Source organism: Leptonotus elevatus, unplaced genomic scaffold, assembly GCF_054856555.1.
Source record: "Leptonotus elevatus isolate MCC_2025b unplaced genomic scaffold, RoL_Lele_1.0 HiC_scaffold_197, whole genome shotgun sequence".
NCBI lineage: Eukaryota > Metazoa > Chordata > Actinopteri > Syngnathiformes > Syngnathidae > Leptonotus > Leptonotus elevatus.
In genome coordinates, this window is record NW_028233588.1 from 1 (window position 1) to 11,901 (window position 11,901).

At 40.4% G+C, this 11,901-nt stretch overlaps 1 protein-coding gene across 2 annotated transcripts; it reads right to left on the bottom strand.

Moving 5' to 3' along the window:
- Positions 1-3,318: 3,318 nt before the first annotated feature.
- On the bottom strand, positions 3,319-11,661 carry LOC147154998 (carbonic anhydrase-related protein-like). Of its 2 annotated transcripts, none has more exons than XM_086066729.1 (8): positions 11,404-11,661; positions 8,530-8,715; positions 8,328-8,452; positions 7,135-7,230; positions 6,419-6,481; positions 6,133-6,181; positions 5,850-5,962; positions 3,319-4,087 (listed from the first exon to the last, which is right to left on the bottom strand). In XM_086066729.1, exons 1-8 carry the CDS (start codon positions 11,474-11,476, stop codon positions 3,953-3,955), a joined length of 840 nt encoding a protein of 279 aa, XP_085922855.1. In that variant the 5' UTR covers positions 11,477-11,661; the 3' UTR covers positions 3,319-3,952. The 2 variants fall into 2 exon arrangements, with proteins under 2 accessions (XP_085922855.1, XP_085922854.1); XM_086066728.1 differs by having other exon boundaries at positions 8,530-8,721.
- Positions 11,662-11,901: the final 240 nt, after the last annotated feature.

The following is an 11,901-nucleotide window of genomic DNA, read 5'->3' on the forward strand; positions in this document are numbered from 1 at the left end:
AAGCAACCACACCTCACAGTTTGGACGGACGGACGGACAGACGGATGGACGGACAGACAGAGTCATCAACATTCCCTATGGTAGCTAATTTCACCCACATGCACGCACTAATAATGAGGATGACGATGCGTGACATCACCTGCAAAATTAGCTCTTATCCCTGTCACAAGTTTAGTCATGTTTCTATTGTGTATGATGTTTAAATAGTAAATTGGTGGGAGGAAGATTTGTTTGGAAGGTGTAAATGTTATGGTTGTTGGCTAGCGGGTTAGCAAGAAGCTGCAGCGCTTAGCATGCCACTGGACTCTCAGCTCAAAGTTTCGCTTCTTCAGCAAGCAGAGTAAGTTCCAAACAGTGAATACCGGTAGCCATTTCCTCCTCTCGTCTGTGAATCTTTTTTAAACTGCCCACATGTGGAGGACACGACGAGCCAACCGACATGTACAGCTCCAGTAGCAATTAACGCTCTCTCTCTCTCTCTCTCTCTCTCTCTCTCTCTCTCTCTCTCTCTCTCTCTCTCTCTCTCTCTCTCTCTCTCTCTCTCTCTCTCTCTCTCTCTCTCTCTCTCTCTCTCTCTCTCTCTCTCTCTCATATTGTAGAAATTGTAATCCCCATTTTTAACAAATGTACCTGTAATCTGATTAGGTTTTTTTTTCCTGTACTGCAGGGGTGCTCAAATTCGGTCCTCGAGACCCACACTAGCATCTACCGAAATTCAAACACAATCTGCTTCTTCCTCTGGTCGCTGAATTGGTGGAGGCTGATGTCTGTGGATCTCACTCTGCTTCATCTATCCTTCCTTCCTTTCTTCAGTCTTTCCTTTGGTCTCTTGAGGTCTCTCCAATTTGTTGGAATGTATATGCTTCTGGGGCTGGTGAAGGATTCGGGTTTGTAACCCTGTGGGTAGTAGGTGGTGTCTGGTCGGTGCTGGATTTCACTTTTCTCTCTTTTCTCTCTTTTCTTTGATCACTCCTCGGGTCTCCTGACAACTTCACGACTATCGGGATTCTAAAGTATTTGGTTTAGGTGAAGGGTATGGGATTTTTAATAGGTTTTAGGTGAAATAATGAGCACAAACTCACACGGACATATTTGCGCACAAAAAAAGAGAGAGCAATGAATTGAATGAAAAATACTGATCTCTCTCTGGAATTTTTTTAAATAAATAATAATAATTCAGCTGTGCTGCTGGAAACATGGAAAACAGGATGGATAAGGGCTCTCGAGGACCGAACTTGAGCACCCCTGCTGTACTGTAATGGAATACAGTTTACTTTTTTTTGGTATTCTGATTACGTAACGCCGGTACATGTATTCCGTTACTCCCCAAGTGTTATGATTGGTGTCCTGTCTGACTTGTAAGGTTTTGTTTGCACCTGTACTCGTCATCCTGTTCCCTTGTATCATCCAATCATCTCCCCCAGCCACTTGTGTCTTGTCCAGGTGTCTGTCGTTGTCTCGTCAGTTGGCTTGTATTTAGTTCCCTGGTTTTGTGCAGTCTTTGTTGGATCATTGTCGCTCTTTGTTGTTACTTAGATTTTTGGTCTTTTCAGATCTTTGTTGGTTTTGTTCACCCAGTACCCCCGGTAGTGTTTTTGTTAAATAAATTGTGTTTAGTAGTACATGCTTCCCTGCCGTGGTTCTCCTGCCTCCCTGCATTTGGGTCCTCCACTCCGCACTCGTGACAGAATGATCCAACCAGAAACTGACCCAGCAGAGCAAGAGGCAAGTACCAGTTCCTGTTCCGACGGCGCACGTCCTGTGGCCGCCTCCAGTTCCCATTTCGGCAGCGCACATGCTGCGCCCGCCACCCGTTCCAGTTTCCGGCGGCGCACGTGCTGCGCCCGCCACCCGTTCCAGTTTCCGGCGGCGCAGGTGCTGCGCCCGCCACCCGTTCCAGTTTCCGGCGGCGCATGTCATGCCGCTGCAGCCCCTGGCCTACTCGCCTGTGCCCTCTTCCTGGTCCCACTGCCATGTTTGACTTTTTGTTTGGGACGTCTGAGATCCATCCCTTGAGAGGAGGGGGTACTGTTATGATTGGTGTCCTGTCTGACTTGTAAGGTTTTGTTTGCACCTGTACTCGTCATCCTGTTCCCTTGTGTCATCCAATCAACTCCCCCAGCCACTTGTGTCTTATCCAGGTGTCTCTCGTTGTCTCGTCAGTTGGCTTTTATTTAGTTCCCTGGTTTTGTTCAGTCTTTGTTGGATAATTGTCGCTGTCACCACTCTGGTGTTTTGTTGCTACTTAGATTTTTGGTATTTTCAGATCTTTGTTGGTTTTGTTAACCCAGTACCCCTGGTAGTGTTTTTATTAAATAAATTGTGTTTAGTAGTACATGCGTCCCTGCCGTGGTTCTCCTGCCTCCCTGCATTTGGGTCCTCCACTCCGTAACGTGACACCAAGCCTGTTTGTCACCTTCAGTTGACAGTAAGTGGCAAAATGGCCGCCCCTTGAGATGGATAAAAATGTCTGGATTTTGCTTCATAACTCATATTCCACAAATGTAATATTAATCAGTTTAGACTAGTGAGGTCACATATAACATATTATTGTCCAAAAAAAATTAAGGTTGACTTCCACTTTAATGCTGAAATATGATTTTAATAGTCATTTTAATTCACACATCTCGTTTGACATCTAGCATTTATGTTCCCCCAAAGCTTGCTTTAATGTTTAGGTATTATGTTTAGCAGCTGGACATTAACTGTGGTTAAAATGATTTTATTTTCCTTTTAAAACAATCTGATTGTGACTGAAAACACTGTGAATATAGCAAGCAAGAACCAGAGCAGCAGTACAATAAGGTGAACTGTAGAGCATTTACACTGCTAATATAACGGTACAAATCTAAAGGAGCTAAGACCAAAGTATATTATTTATCATGGCTCAAGTTACATCGAAAATACACCAATTTTCAAAGGGAAAAGAAAGTGTTAAGGATTATCAAATGAGTCCAACTTTTAAGCTAAATAAGATTCTGTTTGCATTGGTGTGGTGAAATATTATTTGAAAACAAATGTTTGCTGTTCTTACAGTATGTTAACTCATTATGAATACAGGGTGATGATTTATACATGGGGCACTGGCAAATTATGTCAGAAGTGGAATATGTCCTTAGAGGAAAGACCTTATTGTACCATCTAAAATAGTACACAATGAAACGTCTGTGCCATGTTTTTTTGTAATGTAAAGAAAATACTTTGCCAAGCTTTTCAGCCAGTCCAATTTGGCCAGCATTACACGAGACAAAAAGTTAGGGTAACTTGCCTGTCTGTGAACCCCCCCCCCCCCCAACCTCCCACTTATACAAACTCTTTACTTCGCAGGTGCATTTGTTCTGGTGCAACCACATCGTATCCACTTACACTATAAACAACAGTCCTCTGTTTTCTCCTCTTTTTCCCTTACCTCAGAAGTGTTTCCATCTATTTGGTATTTCCCCTTTTTACACTGCAGCAGCCTAGAAGCTCATTCCCAAAATGTCCCCTTCCTCTCTTCTCACTAAACACTTTAATTTAGGTCAGTCTGCACATTATAAGTTTCTTCCCATAGACACTGATATAGTACTTAGCACATTTCTGGCTCAAGTTCATGAGCACTAAACAAGGAATTTTAGTGTTCTTGCCTCTGACATATAAACCTTCCTGCCGCAGTGCTTCTGAGCTACTGCACATTCAGAATCTCTCCATACTCCAAGGACTGTACAGTATATAGGGTAGTGCCAGATTAGTAAATGAACTGGGCTAGATCTTTTGGGACTTGATCCATTACCATGCTCCAGAGGACTGAATAGCTCAGGGACAAGAACCCAACATTTATTATAAGATTGTTCTGTGTTTTCGGTAAAGAAAAAGAATGTGACGTCAACAAAGTAACTTTTGACAGGCTCTTATACCTTCCAGGCGTGTTTGTGTAGATCCAATTTTTGGAGTCGGCAGCGGAACGTGTGAATCACTGGAAAGCCGCCCTCACAGTTCGATCACTCAGTGGTTGGGTTGGTCGGAAATTGTCCCCCAGCATCCCATCATTCCCCTCTGGCAGCTCTGCGCCTTTTACATGTGAACGTAGCCTCCGAAACTCTTCAATCTGTAGGGACAAAAAAGAACAAATTACATGTGTGGCCAAACTAAATTGTAGGTTCTTTATAGCCTCAAGGAATGAACGCTTGGGTCAGTGTGACATTTCAGATACAATACAAGCAATAACACATATTTTCAGTATTTAATACTTGAAATCATTCACACACTGCTGTTTAAATAACACACTAGTGGCCACACAGTTGCCTGTGAATATAAAGGCCCTTTTCCATGCCTGCATTTCGGCCCTCTGTGGTCACATTTCGACATGATCCTTTTTCGGGACCATGCGGTTAAAATGGAACCATTCCTCGGAAACTCTTCCAACCTGGTTCCAAAATGCAAGCAGGGTCATGACATCGCTGACATTTGATTGGCCGACAGATGTGGGCAGTTCTTAGACAATGTGACAGATGCACATCTGGCAAAGTTTTTACCACAAGCGTCACTATTTAATTCATTGGTCCATATGAAATTGTAAAAATTATTAGGTATTGTTGTAAAGCACAATATAGGTATATTGAGTGCCTGTTTTTAATGGACAAGCAACGGTATGGGGCCAGGCCGTTCTGGAACGTGTAATGGAAAACTAGCTTTAGAGACATATATTCTTACACATTAACATTGCTGTTGAATCAGAACTTCGTATTAAATATAAACTACGCATTGGAACAAAGAATTGCCACTACTTGACAGAAAGAGAAGGTGCCAACATTTTGGCCTAGGTAAGAACATAACTCACTGTTTATTTGACTTCACAAAGATGAATATGACCTTCCTCACTCCAAATATTTGCAGTACACTCATGATCTCCTCAGGTTGTTGTCAGTGCTAAGTGTTTATGTACGAAAGCAAGAGAAGCTGTGGCAAAATAATAGGACCCATGCAGACTGCATAGAGTGCACAGCACGCTGACTTAATGACGAGCATGGGAATGTAATGTGATCTTCTGAAAACAGCAGGCAGGGCATTCCTACAAAAATTGAAGATAACAGCAATACAACAGCATTGTATTTGTTAGCATTTTCTTGAATACCGTCAATTGAACCCAGCAGATTTGATGTGTGAAGCACAATATGCTCACATTCAGCTATAAAGTTATATTCTTTAGTTAAGGACGACAAATAAGTAGACGGATGCTTGCTGAGGTGGCAAATCCAGGTCCAGAAAGTAAAAACCCTGCCACTGTTTGGTAGGTGCTTCTAAAGAAGCACAGTTCAGGGACGTGAGCTTCTATTGAAACACCTGTGGCAGGGTTTTTCCTTTCTGGACCTGGATTTGCCACCCCCAGAAGTTTGGCATATCATATGTACTCTCGAATAGCCCGAACTGTTGTTTAAAACACTTCATACAAATGGTCAAACATACCATAAACTGTACATAAAATCAGGGAATGTAGAAAGTGAAATAGTATTTAATATCTCGTCATGGTAGTTCTTCATTTCTTTATTGTTGAGGAATGATTCATTTGACCTTGTTATACTTGTGAGTGAATGAATGATGGTAGAATTCCTATTCGATAGATAGATGAGCTAGTTGCATCGGGAAAACACCTACATCACAATTTGGTAAATATCTTATTTTTTTCCACAAATTTATATTATTGATCAGCAGAATGCCTTGTCAATTTTGTGTTAGCTTTTTTTTTTTTTGTATCAATGTGATCCATGCATATGCTCTAATCCTAATGAATGTATCAAATAGCAACAATTAAACTGAATTGTTCAGTTTTAAAGATGAAATGGAAGATTGTATAACACTCAAATATTTACCTGTAGTTGTGATATAGTGAGAGGGTAACGGTAGAGGATCCAGATCACATTTTCACTGCAAGGTGGTGTTGTCAGAGATCCTCTATACACCCAGTAGTCTCTCAATAATGGATCTGAGGGCAAATTTTAAAATCAATATTCGTATAAGGGTCTTGATAAAAAGTCTTTGCAAGTGGATAAAAAAAATCGACATACTAGATATGTAATTTAGTATGAACTGATTCAACCCCTCCCCTCCTATTTCATGTATTCCATCACATGTACATTTGTACATTTTTCTTACCAGGCAGCAAAGTATTTGGGTTAAAGCAGGGTATTATCTTGCTCTTTCCCTAATGAAAAAAACAACATCAAATCCCTAATTATCATCATAAAATAATTGTTGTCTATTTGAAGAGCTCTTTTCAAAACCTGATAGAATTCATGATTATGAAATGTGCAAGTGTGGGTAAATAATATTTCTAAGAATAATGTAAACGGATTTACAAGGTTTTGGAAAAGAGCTCTTCATTATTTCTTTATCTGCTCAAACAAAGCATCTGCTCTGACCTTTTCTGTGTGACTCTCACCTTGTACTGCAGGTCCTGTAGAACCTCTGTGATGGCTTTCAGTCCCAGATGCTCTTTACCAATCTGTTGGCACAGTTTAGATATGGAGAGGTCAACAGAGGAACACTGTATCTTTGGGAGACGATTGTGATTGTAAAATGATTCCAGCGAATCACAAATGAAAACACATTCTCTTCCGCGGGTAAGCAAAACTCACACAATTGAAGGAAGGAAAACATGGCCATTTTTTTTAAAGCACATTTAGCAGAACCAACGTGTGTCATGATGTGTTTTTAGAACAGGTCAAACATATGATGCAGAATGTGGACAAACTGATTAGAAATGCTCCAGCGCAAAGCAGGTCTTTTAAAGGCTAATACGCCTCAAGTCAAACGATTTGGCATTAAAACAAACTTTTTAAAACAAACTTTTGAGAAAATGTGCAGAAAGGATAATGATGACAGTAGAACCGGAATTGGAACTTGTTGAGCGAGGGGTGCACGTGCCTCTGTCTTATGTTCGTACAACACAAAAGTAAGAAAAAGTGATAATAAATGACAAGGAAAGGAATGTGTTTAGTGTTCGGAGTTTATGAAGAGACACAGGCACACAACAATTCTCTATGTTTGCAACCATGTCTGCCATGTCTCATCCTAAGAGTACTTAAGTACGTCATTTATTTTGAGTTTGTAGAATAAAATCAATTGTGTTTTGAATGACTTTCATGTTTTGCTCACCTGCACAAAAAGAGCAATGATGAGAACGCCATTCTTCTTCCCCAGAGCATCCTCCAGAGAGTTGAACACTGTGCTGTTCCAGTGAATTAGATGGAGCTTCAAAGAGAAACAATAGAACACAAGCTGAATTTGAAAGGTCATTGTCGTCTGCAGGTGTGCGAAGCAGTAATGACTCAACGCGTTGGATACCATCAGCTGGTGATGACTGAAGACTCTTATCCAAGATAATATGGGCGGAGAAAAGGAGAGTACAACTTTGTCATGACGGAGTCAGCTCTATGTCCAATTTTAAATGCTACACATATAACTTACAGCTAATGAATGCAGGAAATTGAATTTTGAATTACTACTGCCACCTGTGGCTGCAAAATGAAACTACACACCCCCTCTGCTTCAAATGACATCACATCCGCAAAAAGAGGGCAGGAAATTTGAACAGAATCCAGTCTAAAACTATTGGCCAGAGCCTTGCAGGAGTACCCATTGTCACAAGGTAACAAGATAGCAAGTGACGTTACCATACGGTAGGTTGGCTTTCTACTCTTACAAAGTTAGCCATTTCTCAGCTATGCCAGCTATTGCCAGATGGAAAGGATTTCACAAACAGTATTGCTGTCTGAAGGACACATAGGTTACTAAAATCAAAACGCTTCACAGTACACTGGAGTGCCCCTGATTTCATGATAGTCGTGAGTGTGTGTGATCTTGTTTTTGTTACATAATGGGGCCAACATATCGGGATTTCACAGAGTTGTGGGGCCCACCTGTCTATGTGGGGCCATTTTGCTGGGCCCCACAAGTTTAGACCCCTATTTGAGGATCAAGACTTGGTTTCAGAATTTAGGTTTGATTTGGGTTATGGTTGAGGTTAGGATAAGGAATAGGGGTAGGCAATCATTTTTGATGGTTGGGGTTAAGGGGAGGGGCTAGGAAATGCATTATGTCAATGAAATGGCCCCACAAAGAGAGTAAAACAAAATTGTGTGTGTGTGTGTGTGTGTGTGTGTGTGTGTGTGTGTGTGTGTGTGTGTGTGTGTGTGTGTGTGTGTGTGTGTGTGTGTGTGTGTGTGTGTGTGTGTGTGTGTGTGTGTGTGTGTGTGTGTGTGTGTGTGTGTGTGTGTGTGTGTGTGTGTGTGTGTGTGTGTGTGTGTGTGTGTGTGTGTGTGTGTGTGTGTGTGTGTGTGTGTGTGTACCTCCATAGGGAAAGCCTTAAAGTTGACCGTGTGCTCTGATCCTCTTTGATTCTCTTTGCCCCAGTGAAATCGAACCTCGTGAAGTTCATACTCATGATCGCTAGGTAATGGACCACCACTGACCACTGAACACAGCACTCAAAAGTGTGAGCAAATACATACTAGGAAAGGAAAGATTAAGTCAGACCGTGCACGTGCATACCCGACTTGGACTTGAGAAGGATGCGTGCAGTGTGTCCATCATTCAGGACCTCACAGTCACGGCACACCACGTAGTTTGGTGACAGGTGGACATCCAGCAGGGATGGGTCATATTGAGCCTCCCTGGAGTTCAAGTTGATGGGGGACTGGTACTCACCATTGGCTGTTGGGTAATGGAGTCCCCACTCTACACCTATGTGGAGTATATAAATGCCCCCCAAAAGCATGCAACTTTAATTTAGTCTATGTGATGTGTCATTTTGTGAGTTAAAACAGTAAAGATGCCATCTCATGGGTTGGACCATCATGTGCCAACAACTGTGGTCAATCTCAACACATTAAATAAATATTGCACATAAATAATAAAATTGTGTTTGGTAGATAATTTTTTGCTGTAACAATAAATCATTATATAATTTTTACTGATTTGGCACCATTTAAAAAGGAAATAAACAGACTTTACGGCAGTATGAGTCACTGCCAAAGAGCATTGTTACGGCAAAAAAAAAAAGTATATGTACACAGCAAATTCTGTAGATTAAATTTGAGTCTATTTAGAGTACATTTGACTCAATTTAGAGTGGGACCAAAAAGACTCAGTTTTAGAGTAATATTTACACTTGGAAGAGAGTAAAATAAAGGACTGGGGGAAAAAAATCACTCAACTGTTGAGGAACAAACTCATGACCTTCAGCTTGGGAGACTGCCACACTACCACCTGAGCTATGCCCCTCTTATTGTTTGCTTATCTCCAAGAAACCAAAAACATGGGGGGAGGGGGTTAGGAAAATTCCAGCTGACGCGTGTGATACACTAACACACAGCAGGAGCTGCATGGCTCAGGGAGTAGACTGGCAGTCTCCGAAGCTAAAGGTTGGGAGTTTGTACCTCAACCCTTGAGTGACTTTTATTTGTATTAATTTTTTCCATTTCTTTATTTTACTCTCTTCCAAGTGTAAATATTACTCTAAAACGGAGTCTGTTTGGTCCCACTCTAAATAGAGTCAAATTGTCTCTCTATAGAGTCAAATTTACTCTACAGAATTTACTGTGTACGCTTGTGCCAACATTTTGCATTCCACCCAAATGACTGTACACCAATTACTGTGTAAAACCCTTGGCTTCATAGTATGTCTAAAAGCCAAAGAGACCATGAATACATTTGATGATTTTATAAGGGTCCAGTCCAGATTCTCCATGTCTTACGAAAGCATGAATGCCCTATGCCACTTTTCCTTTTGGCTGCAACCTCAGCAGAGGCAGTGAGTGAATGTGACGAGTGAGGGGGGCCTTCACATTCCCACTTTCCTCAGCAACTAAGCTCTTGACAACAACGTATTCAATGCTTGAACAATTTCTGTATAGCTGTTTAAAAGGATCCACAAACTTTTGTTTGGCCTTTGGTTGGGAAAGCACAGCAACTGTTCTTTCTGTTAGTCTTATACTGGTGTAACATTACTGCAATCTTTAGTTTCTTATGTGGGCATTTTGTTGTTTTGAAGAATTCATAATAAGTTTTCGGCTTGGAAATGACTTGAACAATGGACAAGATTGCAGTCTACCTTATTTTTAAAGAGCCAGTTGAGTGTCTTATCTGCTGAGAACATTTTAAAATGAAGGGAAAATACAATGTATTTGTTCATTTTGGAACTTTTTTTTTTAACTCAACTGAAATTTATTTATAGATCACTTTTAAACACACACCGCTGAAACCAGCTGAAGTGAGTTGCGATTGATTCAACACTATAAAAAGAGAATTGTTGAACCAATTTAATATTACAAATTTAATTGTTGAGCAACCAAAATGTCTTCAATTGGTAACACACGATTGAATTAAGTAAATATATTAGGTTTAATTAATTATGAGTTCAATAAACTTGATATATTCACTTCAGATTGACTTAATTCAATCGTGTGTGTTACCAATTGAAGCGATTTTTTAAAGTTGGTAAACCGTTAACAATTAATTTTGTGCATTTCTCTTTTTAGAGTGAATGACCTGAGAATGAAATGACCTGGACGGATCATGAGAAGATCCAGAGCAAAAGAAATGTTAGGTAAAGAGTGCTGGAGCATCTGCACTTTGGAGTCACTTTAAATGGTGGCTGGTGTGCTCTGATGCCCATTTAACATGAATTTGAATATGTTTGGTTCACATCCCATTTATAAGATGAGCACATTTCTGCAAACACATTATTTCAGTTCTTTATGTTTGCTTTCCCTTTAAAAAAAAAATTTTCAATAAATGTAGTTGTGTGGATTCTTGGCCACAATAAGGGTGGAAAAAAGTTTTGAAATTACTTGTCTTGGTCTCATTTTTGTACACCAGGGGAAACCTGGTGTTTGAGCAGGGGTGTGTACACTTTGTAAATCCACTTTATCTCATTGAAGACTATGTTTTGTTTGCTCGTGACTCTAGCTGTTTGTTAAAGGGAATATACAAACGTTAAAGGGCTTGGCATATGAAATAATAATATGCAGGAAAAAATGGGAATTTAAGATAGCAAAATATACACTTGTCTTTTAATAGTCTTGTAAAAGAAACACTTAACTCAAGTTAACTTGTAAAGTGACACAACCATGCACAGTATTAATTTAAAACATAATAATATCAATGTTGCATGATGTGTTATTAATTAATGGTGAAATAATTATACTTACAGCAAGAGTTTTACAGATTAAGCATACAGCACAATCCTCAGTACAGGTTGCAAGTAAAGGGACAGAGTGAGACAAACAAAAAGATTCACTCATCACATTGCAATTGATAAATGCAGCACATTGAAAACAACTTAAAGGGTCATGCCTTGTCAAACGAATCGAGTATATAACCTAATATTCTTCTTATCCCTTCACATAATGAAGAACATCTTACCTTCCTCATAGCCCCAGTCCAGCTCATCTTTCCTTGGATTTTTATTTGATTCCTCATTCACTTTGTCAGCCATGCTGTTTGGCAGTCAGCTCACTCTGGATGGAAACCAGTCTGTACTTCCAGTTCACTCCCTGTCACACTGTTCACTTGGACGTAGAGTGAAGTCTTTGTCTCTGTAGTCCCCTTGATGGATTCCCGGCTACAGCCTAACCTGTCTTAATTTTAAATTTACAGAGCTGTAGTTCTCTACGTTTTCCTTTACTCTGTACGCTCCTCCCCCGCCCCGCCCCCTTTCTGTGTTGCTTACTGTCATCCCCCTCTCCCTTTCTCTGCAGGTGCACACACTCACTTTGGCTTCTTTCCAACATATATTTCATTCCCCCCCACAACTTGAGCTTTCTTTAGGGAACTCTTATAATAAACCTGTATGACAGATTACTACGTTCCTGCTGTGTTTTTCTTATATTGCTTATGTTTCTCTGTGCTACGTGTGTGTGT

Coding starts and splice junctions, on each gene's coding strand:
- LOC147154998 (XM_086066728.1), bottom strand. CDS start 11,476: ATGGCTGACAAAGTGAATGAGGAATCAAATAAAAATCCAAGGAAAGAT. Junction 6,482..7,134: donor TCATTGCTCTTTTTGTGCAG/GTGAGCAAAACA, acceptor CTGTGCCAACAG/ATTGGTAAAGAGCATCTGGG. Junction 4,088..5,849: donor TCACTATATCACAACTACAG/GTAAATATTTGA, acceptor TTGTCCCTACAG/ATTGAAGAGTTTCGGAGGCT.